This window comes from Rhamphochromis sp. 'chilingali', assembly GCF_963969265.1.
Source record: "Rhamphochromis sp. 'chilingali' genome assembly, chromosome: 6".
Taxonomy (NCBI): domain Eukaryota; kingdom Metazoa; phylum Chordata; class Actinopteri; order Cichliformes; family Cichlidae; genus Rhamphochromis; species Rhamphochromis sp. 'chilingali'.
Window position 1 is genome coordinate 28,374,294 of NC_137933.1, and position 15,147 is coordinate 28,389,440.

The following is a 15,147-nucleotide window of genomic DNA, read 5'->3' on the forward strand; positions in this document are numbered from 1 at the left end:
TGGGACTAACACGGGGTCTCACGCTGACAGTGCATCAGGAACCCATACACCCACACAAAATACACAAGCCAAATTGCTGCACTGGCATATTTGGAGAAGGAGAAGGATTATTAGGTCAAACTAATGACTTTAGTTCAGCGTTTCATGATGCAGAACACCTGCGTAGTTTAAACCATTCTTGTAAAACGTGTCTGGGTTTAAAAAAAAAGAAGAAAACCAGTCAGGAAATTCTAGATGGCTAAAATACCTGAACCATTAAATTTTTCAGTAACAGCCCAGAGGGTTTTTTTTCCATCAATGAAACTAACCTCTGCTCTTGCAGTGGAGTTTCTGCGCAGACAAGAGCAGAAAACACGTGTAATATAGGTAAGACACTTGAATTAGCAACTTCCAATTAAAGTTTCTTTATAACGTGCATAACTTCATCTCATGAGTAAAAACAAGCTGAAAGGAAGAGAGCAGGTTACATTTGTAATTTGATATTTTTCCTGCTGGGCATTCAGCAAGACAGTGCAAATTCTTTCTTTTTTTTGGGTTTAATTAAAAATTATCTTAATACTTTAGCTATCCAGCACTATGGTCAACCTGCCGTCTTTAAATGTGTTTATAATAAACTGATTTGACTTACATGTTGTTTTAAGTTTCTCAGGATTTAACCACTTCTCTACTTACATGAAACGTATTCATTTTACTGATAATAGGTGTTATTAAAAAATTATTATATTGATTTAATGCACTTCATTAGCTGTGGGTATTGTACTGTTGAATCAACACTTTTCAAGAAGTAGTGTCAGGTGTCTGTTTGAACTCAAGGATCGAACACTCTAATACTATAAAAAGAACCAACCCCAAGGAAAAAGAGTCAAAATAACTAATTTATGCAAGAACCGCTGGAGCGACTTGAGTCACTTCACACATGAGAAACTTCTTAAAAATAAAAATGCAAACAACAGATTTAAAAGTACAGAGACACGTGTTTTCTCTTCTTAGTGTGAAACAACTATCACAGTCTTCAAGGTGTTGCATCCACAGTGTAAAATAATGTAATACAACACATTTTTTCCAATGTCAAATTCCACTCCTGTTCATACTTTGAAGGTTAAATCAGTGAAGCAAATTGGGACAAGTCAATAAAATCTATTTTTTATTAACAGACCCTTGAGCCACATGAGATATTTTGAAATTCAATGACCCCAAGATTTCTGCACTAGATTCATTGATACTATTGAGCTCATTTCCACGTCTTCATCAATCCATTTTAATTGCTTATCCAATTCAGGGTCACAGGCAGGCTGGAGACAATTCAGCTGACATTGGGCAAGAGGTGTAGTACACCCAGGACAGGTCACCAGTCTCTCACAGGGAGACAGACCACCATTCACACTCAAATTCATCTCTACTGCCAATTTAGATTCACCAAATAACCTAACATGCATGTCTTTGGACTGTGGGAGGAACTAGATCACCGAGAGGAAATTCACACAGGCAAACTCCACTTAGAAAGTCCCCATCCAAGTAATAAGGTGAACACCCACAATCTTATTGCTAACTATTGCCCACACACTATATGCCATCCTCATTTCCATATCCTCTTCCAGTAAGGTCATACTATTTTATGTCTATATTGAGACAGCTTTTAAATGAAGACATACACACTACCTAAACTAGTTATAATGCTGATTGTTGTGCATGCGTTTTTTCTACGCTGCAATAAAGTTAGCCACAATGGGAACTTTAATCAGCCTGAAATGAACCCAGCCTCACAAATGACGCTTTAATTAGTGGTCTGGCAACTGAGACTCCCAACTAACCCCTGCTGTTCCTAACAATTTCCAACTGTCATACTCTCGAACTAATAAAAATACAGCATTTCCACACCACTTGTTGTCTTACAGTCTTTACAGCAAATTCCACTATGCCACTCTAAGTCTACATCTGACTCAACAGCTTTGCCTTATCAGCCCCGTGGCATATAATTTAAGCCTATTTGTTACCAATTAACTCAATGTCTGATATGAGGCCCATTGTTTTATAACTAAAATTCAGTCAGCTGTAGCAGAAGGACATCAGACCCAAAGGCAAAAAGCAGTCAAAAGTTAAATTCGTCTAGTGATAAGTAATGTCACATTAATTCATAATCAAGTTTTAAAAACAAACAATAATAAGAAAACCTATTCAGTGTAGAAAAGGTAAGAAATGTGAGCTGCATATCTGTATATATGATGCATTTGTACGCCCAGGTGAATGTACACTCTGGGACTCCTGGAAATATCCTGGCTATTGAGAAATGCTGCACTAATGAAAATAAAACTGATTATATAGACTACCCACAGAAACAAATGATACACCTGTCAAAGAAAATGAGAAAAGGCAGGAGTCCAAGTGGATTAATACTAGTCTTTGAGGTTAGTGTCTTACAGTAATCCATCACATTAATTCCCTCAAAAGAAGAAAAGCAATATAGACTAAAGCGAGCTCATTGATTTTGGTAATATGTTCAATCAGGCAAAATGGGAAACTCCAAGACAGAAATCAAAATGATCTTGCCTATGTTTTTCATTTTGTTTTGGCAGTGACAGTATTGGATAAACAGCTTCACATACAATTATGATCCCAAATCCCAAAGGCTCTTTGGTTTCTGCTCCTTTTTCTTTGCAGCTGGTCAAATGGGGGTTGGACAAATTACAGCATCCTTATGATTTATGGCAACAATAATGCTGACGACACACCAACACAGTAAGCAAGAGCATGATTACAAGTCCCCTCTTTCATGAGCAACAAAGTTAATAAGTGCCAGTGACCAAATGCCACAGTTAATGAAGGAGCAAGTTATTTTTGGACGCTATGAAACTGAGCATAACCACTTGTGTGTGACTTCCTACACACTTTTTCAGATACGCTATAAGACAGAAGGACAAACAAAACTAAGAAATTTACCTTGCTGGAATAAGGTCCAGGGATGAGCAGTTTTAGTGCCTGTCGTTTCAGCTCTGTCAGCCTTGCATTGCAGTTCTCACACCATATCCCTCTTTCACTTCCAGGGGAACTTCCACTGCCTGAGGCCGGCGATCCTGTCCCAAAACCTGGTGAGCCACCTAGCGAACCGGGTGATCCTGTCCCAATGCCTGGGGAGATGGTCCCAGGTGACCCAGAGAAGGATCCTGGTGAGGAGATTCCTGAGCCTGGGGATGGTGTTCCCGTGGAGCTGGGCATGGAGCCAGCACCCTCCGGGGCGGGGCGTGTACCGGAGCGGGTGGTCTCATCATAGGCTTTTCGGTACCATGTGTCCGGGAAGAAGGAGGAAGATTTGGTCGGCGATGTGTCAGGGACCTAAGAAAAAATTTTCCGAAGAGAAAAAATTAATGATGGTGTATTTCCAAGATGCAAATTTTTACAGTCACTGCAGGAAAGTCAAAATATGTATATAATATAATCATTGTGTTTATGTGCATTACACCGACAGCACATGGCCAGTATATCAATCTGCACCTGCCTTTGTGTACTAATATAGAGATATGTTTCTGAAATAAAGTTAAAGCAAGTAAACATTTCTTTAATTAAAAATTCAACAACTAATTGTTCTGCTTTAACAAAAAAATGAATACCCAAATCACAGATTCAGCATCCATTGTTATTCCACAATCAACACTAAAAATGTTGATTTCTCTTAAAAGAAAAAAGGCTAAGCAGACACAGAGTGTCCTGTGAATAACCCACACAGGAAATGTGTGATCAGGGATCAAGATTAGACGGAGTCTTACCTAACATTAGGACATTAAATTAGACAGACATTCAGTTAAAAACCTACAAACAGAGAATGACATTAAACATTTCCTGCAATGGAACGACAAGTCATCCTACTGAGTGCTTCCATAAACCACTAAATAGGATTAAGCCAGGATAGACCTGTTATTTTGTTCTACTCAACCACATGGGAACATCAAACAAGCAGCAAAGAATGGAGAATTTGATCTTTTGCGGCTGGGTAAATCCAGTCAGAGAACAGACCCATTGATGTGGTGGAGGCTGTAAAGGTTGGGCACTCCTGTGATCTTTCTCTCGAGGGCTATAATAAGGCAGCAAAGAGTTGAGGCTGATAAATGGGAACGCTCAATCATCTCCAAATGAAGAGGTGGTTATATTGTGCCAAACGGCGTGTTATAAATTATTGTTAATTAGTCTTTGTAGATGATAGGCAGTGACACAGGTGTGACTATAATAGTCTTCACTGATTTAGCACTTTGGTGCTCAGCAAGTGCTACTTCTGGGGATCATTCAGTGAAAATGCATGCCAGCGTTGTGACACCATAACACCATAAGCACTGATATTTGAAGTGTGATCTTCACAAAGCAATCAGCAGTAGGAACACAAATCTTACAAGAACCTTCAAGTTTCATGTTTATGTCACCCTGAAAACGAAGCAAACGGCAGTCTCCTATAAAAATGGGTGGAGTGTGAGATGAAGTGCATGCAGCAGTGAACGGATGATAAGTTTTAATGTTTACCAGGCTGATTGGGAACAGAGGTGTGTCCACCCCTCGGCTGCTGGAATGAATAACCTACCCCATATTTTCTGCTCCGGCTGCTCACAGACCTCTCCTTAGTCCCCGACAGTGAAGTCATGTTGGAGGTGAGAGGAATGGGGAGGAGGAGAGGAGAGGAGAAAGAACCTCTGCTACAGCTTCACATCCAAAAATAAATAAATTAAAAAATAAAAAATAAAGACCACCGGATCAATTTCAATTAACCACACGCCCCAGCAGTTTGCTCTTCTCGGGCTGGTGGTAACCTCACGCCACTTCCAGATGCATGATGAACCCAGTTACATCCCCATGCTGCGTCTAAGAGACACACAATAAAAAATCACAGATGGTTTCGGTCTCTTCTTAACAAACCGCACGGTTTGTTGCGTCTAAAATAGCCCTCGAATTACTCCTAAAAGCACACAAGAATCACACAGGTCGGTGAAAAAGACCGCTCCCCTTCAGCAGAGTCTATGAGCTGAATGAAGCTCTCTGTTCAACAGCGCTCTAGAGTGGCACCGCACTCAGCCCAGCCTCTCTCCATCAGCTCTGCGTCTCAGGCTGGCCAGGTAAAGCAAACACCCCCACCCCCCTCAGGGGGTAGCTGAAATTCCGACGCACGGCGCAGGTCTCCTTCTCTAACTAGACCGTGTGAGATTCGGCTGGTTCAGACCACTGCTACAGAAGTCATCTCCTCGTTGTTTGTACTTTGAGTGTTACTATCTGCGCCCTCCTCTTGACTTCCTGCGGCTCCGCCGAAGCCAGCAGTTGACTGAAGAGACAGGAGCAAGAACGCACATCTGGATGAAGGCGGGGCCAATTTATCCCTCATCTGCCTCAGGCCAATGCACGTCCAAAGGTGCCAGTTGAGTGACAGGTGGATTTCTGCCTGATTAAAGTGGAAAGTGGTGGAGTTTAGGAACATAACTTTAAGGTGTTTAAAAAAAATTGTAAGCTTTCAAGTCATTTTGACCAAAGCTATAAAAACTTTGTATTTATGCGAGATTCATTTTTGGACAGTATGGACTGAGAAAAAATATACTTACATATAAATAACAATTAAACCGATTTTCTATGAGGAAAATCCAACGAATGGAGGCATTTCAAAGACTTTACTTATTTATTTGTATTTTATTTTTTTTAGTTTGGTGTCTTGGAAGTACTTGGATTTTAATTCCTGATTACAGCCCCGAAAACCTCTCAATCAAGCAGGCAGTGGTATCAGATAGAATAAAATGGATGAAGAAAATCATCAAATTACAACGAGACTAAAAAATGTTAAATAACTGTGTACTCAGTGTCAAAGACATCTCAGCCCTGTTGCTGTAAGCTTAACCACCGGCCTTTGACCTCTGTCAGTCAAACAGAAACAAAAACAAATAAAAAAGTGTCAATTGTGACTTTTCAGCAGGTAAAGCTGTAGGGTGGTGAGCCCCTAATTGAAGAAAATATCTGTAGAAAGCAAAGCTAGGACTGTAGCATTAAGATCCAAGCATGAGCAGCAGCAATACTTCTACGTGATGGAAAGGTTTAGGAAACCCATGTGAACACAGGATGAGTGGTCACACAGTGCCCTCTTTTGTTCCCAGGAGGGCATTGCGGTTGAAACCAGACACCAACAGGTAAGTGAAAGTAAACTGTTGAACAGACCTGTTTCCCATCCTTTCCCACTCTTTTTCCTTTTTAATGACTGCGTAATCAGAGAAGATTTTGCTTTTTTTCTTTCTTGCTTAGTCTTTCACACTTTTTTACCAGAAGAGATTTTGCTGCACTAAAGGTGAGTGTCGATTTTAGAGAAAGAAGTGGTATTGTGAGCGCTCTGCAGTTGGGTAGTGTCGCTTTGACTTACACTTTTAACACAGAAATTTCAAAAAGAAACAAACAAACAAAAAACCTACAGGCATGCTGTTTTTAATTTTGCAAATGGTTAGCACGTCTAACAGGACAAAAGTCCTGGGCTCAAATCCGGGGTTGTGTAGCCTTGTTTTGTATAGTCTGCATGTTCTCCCTGCCCATAATTGTGAAAGTGGACTTGTGTGGTTGTCTCTAGGTTTTCGCTCTGCGAGAATTTGGACAAGCAGGTTGTACTCCGCTACCCCTATGATAAACTAGATAAGCTTCAACGCTGAATTAGAGCACAGCAGTAAATAATAAATAAATAAATAGAATAAAACGAAATAAATACAAATAAAAAAGATTACACGAATAGCAAAACAAGCTTTTTTATGTGTCTCTGTAAAACTCTGTGGATCTGGAAGCAAGTTACAGTAAAAAAAAAAAAAAGTCACATGACTGTCTTTTTTTCTATGTGTGTATATATATAACTTATTGAATTTGGTAGCTTTTTGTGAGATTGGAAGACAATGTCGCTTTAGAGTTAATACAGCAAAAAATGGGGGCAGTTTCAAAAAATTCAAAATTAAACCCGGTATGTTTGGGTGGCATTTTTTTCATATTACATTTTTATTTGAATTATTTAATTCTTGCCTCCTACCCATGCATAAGCCTATTAAAATCTCTTCTAAACAGTATATAGCTGCAAGTTGTGCACACATCCTGTGCTCAACCACAACACTAAATCCGTGAACAGCCAAGCGTGTCCTTCTCGCTTTTTCAGACATAAAATCACGCCCTCCGGTCCAGATGGTGGCGGCAAATCTTTTAGTGTGGTATACAGTCCACGAGAAATAACAAACATTTGTTAACAGGAATTGTCTGCACGACGCATTGCTTTCACTATTGACTGCAGGTTTTGTTTCGGGGTTAGGAACTCCTTTTTTTCGTGCAACTTTTGGTAACGGTGAATGTTTACATGCAACAACTATGTCAAGGGTTTTAACTGGAGCTAAAAGCTAGCGAGTGGCACAAAAATACCGAGTTTAGGGTTCCTAAGGTAAGTGGCTAGTTGTAGCTCTTGTCATTACTTCGCTTGACTCGGGCAGAGGTGGTCAGTCAGTCGCTATTTTTTATGGGTCTACGTCGTAGTTTGGCGGCAGTTAATTTGTTGCATTGCTTGTTTTAGTTGATCCGTACGTCAACGTTATTGCATTATATAAAGGGCGGAATAGTGACATGGCTTTAGTGTGACAAGTGGCGCATAACTACAATACGGAACTGTGTAAACCCCCGTGAACAACTTTGTGATTTGTTAGAAACTAGGTTTTTATGCCTGTTTACTAGCGAGCAAGTCTTGTTAGCAAGCGAGCGCTCTTATCTGGTTGACCTGCAGCACATCTTGGGCGTTGCGCTGTTACTGCACCGTTAAACTTTGTTTTTCAAATGTTTGTTGTGCCGTTTGCACATGTATGGTTTTCTTAAAACCCAAATTCATAAATGGTAGAGTTTCCCGTTAAAAAGGTACTTAGACGCCCAGTTCCAGGACACTGTTGTCTCCGTGACAACAGCTTTTCCGCATATTTGTGAATTCACTACGCATGTCAAGAATAACCTGCGAATATCGCGTTTAGTGCCAAACTCATCCAAGGCGAAAGTACGGCCTACTAAGCATGCCGATTGAGCAACATCGCCTTACTTTACTTTTTTTTTTTTTTTTAAATCAGGCATAAAGCTACTGCGGCTACCGGTTTATCCACCCTGGCGCCTACTACGGACCTTCAACTCCCCCAAATAAAGAAAATAAGCCCCGATTAATGTCAGATCGCTGGTATTCCGGTGTCCCAATGAACTCCAGGGAAAGCTTTCCACAAGGAGGAATACACCAAATATTACAGCAATGAAAGGTAATCAAAACTTTTATGAACGAGAACTCTGAGTTACATTTTAGAAAGTCGTTGAGACAGCCAGATGTTTTTATATGAACACACAAATTTACTCAAAATGACAGTAGAAAAATGACCACGTGATTTTTTTTTTTTCTCTCCCCCCCTAGGTGCACCTGGAAAAACAAGGAAAAAGGAACCTAAAAAGAAGTCGCCAGAGAAAGACCCCTCAGATGCGGTTTTGTCTCCCAGCACAGATGATTCAAGTGCTGTGCCAGGCAGCGGCAACTGCAGCGACTGCGGCCTTGTCTTTTCAATAGAGGCTAGTACTCCAAAAAATGAAAGGGAGAAAATGAGGTTTGCACAAGAAGCCTGCTTGACCTCCACACCAGTCTACAGCACCACCTATGATGTCCCGTCAACCATTTCAGGCTCCCCTCCTGAAGGGGAGCTACAATACACTGAGTTCATCACTCAGATAAAGGTATGGTATAAAAGTGAAATTTATATATTTTTATAATCCCACATAGCTTCAGTGAATTCAGTTTCCTTTTGTTATGTTCTGTTTTATGTCCTAATTTCCTTCGGGATTAATAAAGTATTCTGATTTAGACAACAGCGGTAGATTCACAGTCAAAACGTCAACGTAAGCGTAAGAGACCGGTTAAACAAAGACAGACAAAGACGCAAACGCAGACCGATGGTAAAACCGATGATCCTCCAGTCAAGTGCCGGCGTGGTAGGAAGCCAAAAAGAGAGACTGGGAATTTAAATAAAGAGAAATCATCCTCCCGCTCCAGGCCAAGATTTGAACTCCAGAAGGCTGAAGCAGAAAGTCAAGGTAGTGTATTATTCAGTACTGTTGTCCCCAAGCACAGCCAGTTCTGTGAAGCCACATTTTTTACATTTGTTTTTTATTTTGCACAGTCTGTCTTGCATGTCATGTGTTTTTAATTGGCATGGAGAGCTGAAGGTGTGCTCTAATTCTGTCTCTTCTTAACTCCACAATAGATGACTCCATGATGTCTTCGGATCTTTCAATAGAACTGAGTCATCATGAAGAACAGCTGTCTACTTTGTCCTACCAGAAGGATGACATAAGTGATGAGGAGGACGAGGAAGAGCTCCCAAGTTTCCTGATGCGGACAGACGAAAGTGAGCGAGACCACAAGGATAACTGGAGTCTGTGACGGTACAGGACACTGAGTTGATTTGTTTATTTTTGTTTTGACTTTCAGAGCCCCCATCCATTACTGAAGGAGCATTTGTGTGGCACAAATATAGAAACTATCCATATTGGCCTGCATTGGTGAGTACATAATGGTGACATGTGATAAAATCACAATTTAGCAGATTCTGGTTAATGTTTTCCTTTTCTTTTATTGAATCAATGCCTTAAATGCTTTTTTGATACGTGCTGTCAGTCAGCCTACTATTGTATATCTTGAATTTACTAGATGATGAATCAAAAAAAGTGTTCACTTTTAAAATGACAATAATTGCCCATGAAAAACATTGACTCACCTTTTGTTTTGTTTTTTATTTGTTGTTTTGTTTGCTGTAGGTAAAAAGTGTGAACAGAAAGCACAGAAAAGCCAGTATCATCTTCATTGATGACTCAATCATTGAGAAAAAGAAAGGGTAGGATGTTTTCTCTTTTTGCTTTGTTGTTTCTTGCTTGTCTTTAGGTGATACATACACTCACCAGCCACTTTACAAAGTACACCTTGGTTGGACATGTAGGTCCACAATGTGGATCTCCCTTTACACCATACTCCAAAGGTCATTTGAGAACCGTGAACCCACTGTCATGTTCAAGAAAGTACTTTGAGATTATTTGAGCTTTGCGAAATGGTGCTTTATCTTTCTGGAAGGGATAAAGGGTGATGGACATGGTCAGTAACAATGCTCAAGTAGGCTGGGGCATTTAAACAATGCTAAAGTGGTACTAAGGGTCCTAAAATGTGGCATGAAAATATCAATCCTCACTATTGCATCACCACTAGCAGCCTGAGCCATTGAGACAAGGCAGGATAGATCCATGCTTTCATGTCGTTTATGCCAAATTCTGATTCTACTATCTGAATAATGGTCAACAGACCAGGCACCATTTTTCCCATCTTCTATTTCTCCAGTTGGAAATGTACAATTTTTGGTGAGCCGTTGTGATTTGTAGCCTAGGTTTCCTGTTCTTAGCTGATAGTAGTGGCACCCACTTCTGCCTAGTAAATCCTAGCAATCATTGTGTGGGAAAGTCCAGTTTATAAAATATTCATGGCAGTCCAACTGGCAGCAACATCCATTTAAAGACATTTAAATCACCTTTGTTCCCCATTCTAATGCTCAGTCTGAATTTCAGCAGGTTGTCTTGGTCATGTCTACATGCCTAAATGCATCGGGTTATTGCCATGTGATTAGCTAATTAGATATTTGCATTAAGAATTTGAACTGTATCCAATGAAGTGGCTGATTAGTGTATGCACATTACTTAGTGTTGTTACATTTATGTTATTTAAATAAACGTTTCAGTTGGGTGTTTGTGTTTCTAAAGGTTTGCTGTGGCTCTAAAATGCTTGAAACCTTTTGACTGTGAAGAAGCTAATGAACTCATGGTAAGAACTGCTCACAGAGTATGTTCGGATTTCTGAAAATGTTCACTTGACACAACGGTAAACTGTTTTTGCTTTTTTGTTGGTTTTAAACAGTGTAAAGCCAAAGAAAGCTATGATGCTGCAATATCATGGTCCCTGGATCTCATAACTGACTACAGATTTCGGATTGGTGAGTTGCTTATGTAATGCCTCAGCAAGCAGAAACACTGTTGTGTGTGTGATATGTTGTTTAAACAATATTGGGATGATATCACTGAATTAGCTGCAGTACTAATCATGTTTTATCTTTGTAGCATGTGGCTCATTTTCTGGCTCCTTCATACAGTACTTTGATCACGATATGAGTAAGTTTCATCCTTGACCTGGAATCAGAAATTTCAACGAGGCTAGCACAGAATTAAAAAGTTGAATACACCTACAGATTCGCTAGGCCCCGATGTTGCTCTTGACTGCTGGTCTGAATTGGTTTAGGTTATCCTGTGAGGAGGAGGTATCCAAAGGCAGCTTCAGAGAGACTAACCATCATCAGTGATTCAACAATGGAGGAGCCATGTGATGTTAAGGAGGACAGCTTTAGTGAACAGCAGAAGGAAATAAGGTGTTCAAAGAGGTTGCTGCCAGATCGGACCCATGCTGCCCACAACCGCGCAAATGAGAAGCTTGTACATTTCATTGTCAAGCAACACATGGTCGACGCACACCTCCTGGTATGAATGACTCTGTTGCTTTTCTGCTGGTGTAATTCTTGTTCCATATCATTTAATCCAATATAGGTATACCAAGAAACTGTTCAGTGTGCATAGCAGTGACTTGGCCGATAGAGTTTTAGGGGGTGATTGTTTGTGTTCCTCAAAAAGCTACAGTTCTGGTGTCACTTCACTAAAATTATGTAAATGTTGCAGCAGTGCTGAGTAATGAGTGCTGCTTTGATCTTTTAGGACAGCCCAAACTGAAACAGAAGCAGAAAGCAGAGTTTTTTACCAGCTCAAAATAATTTAATATTCTGAGTAATTTGGACTATTTGTTTTCCTTTATGCCACCAAAGTTTTATGAGATGAAAACTCATATTTGGTTTCTGTGGCTCAACTTAGGCTTGAAACTTTCCTGCTCAAATTATGTAACTTTTCAGCTTTTGAGTTATTGACTGCAACAGTGCCGGATCTAGTGCACCGCTAACCTGACCCCACTGTGGGCTGCCCATTGTGGGCTGTGTGGGTACGCCAGTACTGGGGGTAGTGGGTTTGCCCATTTAAAAAGCCCATAAAGGGGCCCCCAAAAGGTAAAACTGCTGCCAGCCCTGTGTGGGAACACCCAACTGTGAGACCCACGTGAGAAATGTGTGGGTTTGCCCCAACCCACACAGCTTCACAGTTCACCCACTGCACAAGCACGTTTGTAGGCCACGGTTTTCATCTGTTTTTACAATACAGAATCACAATACATATAAAGACTGGGTGAGGTTGAAACACCAATCAACAACAAGGGCTTTGAAGTGCTGCAAGAGAAGAGCCCTGTTCTGCCCTACTAATGAAGTTACAATAGATACAAACAAAAGCCTTTCAACTGTAATTCTTCGTGGAAACCAAATATGCCTTGACTTTGACTTCCTCTTTTAGCTGGCGTTACCATCTTGGAAGTTTAGAAAAAACACATGATGACCAGCTGACTTAAAACATGTAGCCACTGGTGACCTTTCATCTGAATTCCTTTAGTTGCTTTTATGTGCAGAGATCCTTTTTTTGTGTCTGTTTGTTTGTTTTTGTTTTAATAAATCTTGATTAGTTTTCACAGCATATACCAGCCCAAATGTGGATTTCAACAACTAAATCATAAACAACAATTTGTTTTTTGTTTTGTTTTTTATTTTAAACTTATTTCCAGTGTGTGGAAACAAATGCACGTCTCCTTTGGCCATAGCATCACATTTGCCACAGTTACATAGGTCTGGAAATTAAAGATAGTCAAAGACTAGACATTTAAATTCAACTTGCCATCATTTATGTTCTTCTTAGTTCCTTGTTATAGTAATGGAAAGAAGGATCGGGATAGATTTTAACACTTTTTTATTTTATTTCATTTATATAGTACAATACTATGGTTATCATCAACAAATGCATATTATTTTTCTGTTATAAAGGTTAATGTTTTACCTTGATTGATGACATACCACTCATGATTATATGCTATTATTTGCTGATGCTGATAACTGTTTATAGCTGAAATGCCCTAGTTTGCCGTTAGGTAAACGCAAAGAGGTACTTATAAGTGAGTACCAATATTTTGTTTGTCCTAACTATTTATCAAGACCAGGTGTCCTATGCTCTTATACGTTTTTGAATTGCGCGCTCTGTTAGTATGACACCAGAGCAAAGTCAAAAGCCGTCTCTGTTAAGACGTGGAGATTTATTTGAATAAAGTACGGGTGGTAGAGGCCACAACGAATGTAAGCTGACCTCGATTTTAGTATACCGTACTTACAAATTTAAGTTCACCCCAGTAATGTCCAATACTTTCAGGAGCTCAACCAGTTATGCAAAGAGTGTGCCAGAGCATGCAAAAATTAAACAAACATATGGATGAATATTGAAAGTATTTGCATATGAATGCTATAAAAAAAAAAAAAAAAAAAAAAAAATTTTCAGTTGCAGTTCTTTTTAAAATCTGACATCTGAGCTGCGCCACACTAAGATGTGATGGCATAAGAAACTATAATTGATTGAATAAATCTCTTCCCATTGTATCACACTTCCTACAGGCTGTGATCCATGGACAGGAGAAGTCCAGGTGGCTTCGCTCCTTCTTAAGTGACAATCGTAGACGAGTGGTGAACATATACCTTGAAGATGACCATCAGCTCGACCAAGTCTACTGCTACCTAAATGAGCTCTATACAGCAGCTGTGGCCAACGCCCCCTGCGTAGCTGATGTGAAATCCATGGATCGTGTCCCTTTTGTCCTGGATGTGCTTCTTCCTGAGGTGAGCTAAAGCCTGCATGAGTGCTCACAGGTTTTGTTTGCAATGTTTCCTGATATGCAGTTCAGTTTCTGTAGTCCAGGTGTTATGAGTTTGTTTCTGTGCAGGCCATTATTTATGCCATTGCTGGAGTGGACAACATTTCAGTAAAAACAGCAGAAGAAAAATACCTCAGGGGGCGGCGTATAAGTAACAGGTAAGACTTTCATATGTTAAATTTTTAAAAAGAATGACTTCATTGATAAATACTAATTTTTTTTTTTTGTTGTTGTTGTTTCAGAGAAAGGCAGCAGTTTGATTTAAAGATTGAGCAGCAAATGAGGAAGAAATCGCATCCAAACACTTCCATTATTCTCTGACTGTCGGTCTGAGTGTCAAGATTTGTGACATTTTGAGTGTTTTAAGTTTTGTTTATAAGTAATGCAGCCATAACCGGTGTGCCTTGCAATCAATCACTGCACTGTTTTGTTTTTGTTTGTTTGTTTTTTTTGTTTGTTTTTGTATACTTGTAAAAAGTGAATATCAAGCATATAATAAAACCTAAAAACAGGCCATGAAATGTAATCATGAAAGGCAGTTTCATCACCTAACTTTATTCCGTAAGTGGAAATGTACACATGGCCAAATCGCTTCTCAAGCAGCTCAAGTATTAATGATCTGTCTGCATGTGCTTTTATCAGAGTTTTACATAAAATAAAAAGTGTTATAAAACTTTTTGTTGAACTGTGAAGGTTCTCATAAACACTAAAGGGACAGTCACACAGAGACCATAGAAAGGCAAAAAACCCTCTGCAATGGTGAAGAAAGTGGTAATAAACATTCCCCCACATCAAGGTGAGCAAATGAAGCAACCACCAATGAGAGAGAAGGATACCCCTGATTCACATATGATGGGGTGGAAAATGAATTGGAGGCAATCGGATCCTGGAGCGTTTATAATTTCCATGCCAGTAATTGACAGTTGCTCTATGGACACGTCTCAATAAAAGGCCAAATGCCAACAGACTTCGTCACACCAGCAATAATAAACAGTACAGTACATACAGTTTGTGTGTTTGCTGATGTTGAGCTGATAGAAACTGCATTTGAAATTAAGTGACACTTAAAAATATTACTCCCTTTATGCCCCTTGCTCCTAGATGCCGAAGGGCCGCAACAGCTACTTATTGGTACATGCAGTCATTAAATATCGATAAATTAAAACACCGGACCACTTTGCCTCGTTCATCTCTTTTTACCTGGTGAATAATACACGAACAGGACTGCTTTCATGTGTTACAGTTTAGGTTCAAATCAGTTTGATATTTGAATGCTCGCA

At 39.8% G+C, this 15,147-nt stretch overlaps 2 protein-coding genes and 1 long non-coding RNA gene across 4 annotated transcripts in view; 2 read left to right on the plus strand and 1 right to left on the minus strand.

Annotated features, from left to right (window-relative positions):
* LOC308398278 overlaps window positions 1-3,155 on the plus strand; it is a 48,263-nt gene extending 45,108 nt beyond the window's left edge. Inside the window, exon 3 of the long non-coding RNA XR_013971909.1 lies at window positions 3,042-3,155. This is a non-coding gene — a long non-coding RNA (uncharacterized lncRNA). The remainder of the gene's footprint in view (window positions 1-3,041) is intronic.
* Window positions 1-5,273, minus strand: part of kif26ba (kinesin family member 26Ba) — a 109,204-nt gene extending 103,931 nt beyond the window's left edge. For both annotated transcript variants that reach the window (XM_080884821.1, XM_080884820.1), the window contains exons 1-2: window positions 4,565-5,273; window positions 2,938-3,330 (exon numbers count right to left, since the gene is read on the minus strand). In XM_080884821.1, coding sequence (XP_080740947.1) covers window positions 2,938-3,330; window positions 4,565-4,624 — 453 coding nt within the window. In that variant the 5' untranslated portion in view covers window positions 4,625-5,273. The remainder of the gene's footprint in view (window positions 1-2,937; window positions 3,331-4,564) is intronic.
* Window positions 5,274-7,202: 1,929 nt separating this feature from the next.
* LOC308397937 (PWWP domain-containing DNA repair factor 3A) lies at window positions 7,203-14,543 on the plus strand. The gene is made up of 14 exons (XM_080884219.1): window positions 7,203-7,417; window positions 8,085-8,264; window positions 8,414-8,727; window positions 8,856-9,084; window positions 9,255-9,398; window positions 9,482-9,552; window positions 9,808-9,884; window positions 10,795-10,855; window positions 10,949-11,024; window positions 11,149-11,199; window positions 11,327-11,562; window positions 13,611-13,832; window positions 13,937-14,025; window positions 14,110-14,543. Exons 2-14 carry the CDS (start codon window positions 8,258-8,260, stop codon window positions 14,186-14,188), a joined length of 1,656 nt encoding a protein of 551 aa, XP_080740345.1. The 5' UTR covers window positions 7,203-7,417; window positions 8,085-8,257; the 3' UTR covers window positions 14,189-14,543.
* Window positions 14,544-15,147: the final 604 nt, after the last annotated feature.

Bases quoted from the DNA above. Each gene is read 5' to 3' on its own strand.
- LOC308397937 (XM_080884219.1), top strand. The intron at 9,085-9,254 runs GTAGTGTATTAT...ACTCCACAATAG, and splicing joins GGCTGAAGCAGAAAGTCAAG to ATGACTCCATGATGTCTTCG. The intron at 9,885-10,794 runs GTAGGATGTTTT...GTGTTTCTAAAG, and splicing joins ATCATTGAGAAAAAGAAAGG to GTTTGCTGTGGCTCTAAAAT.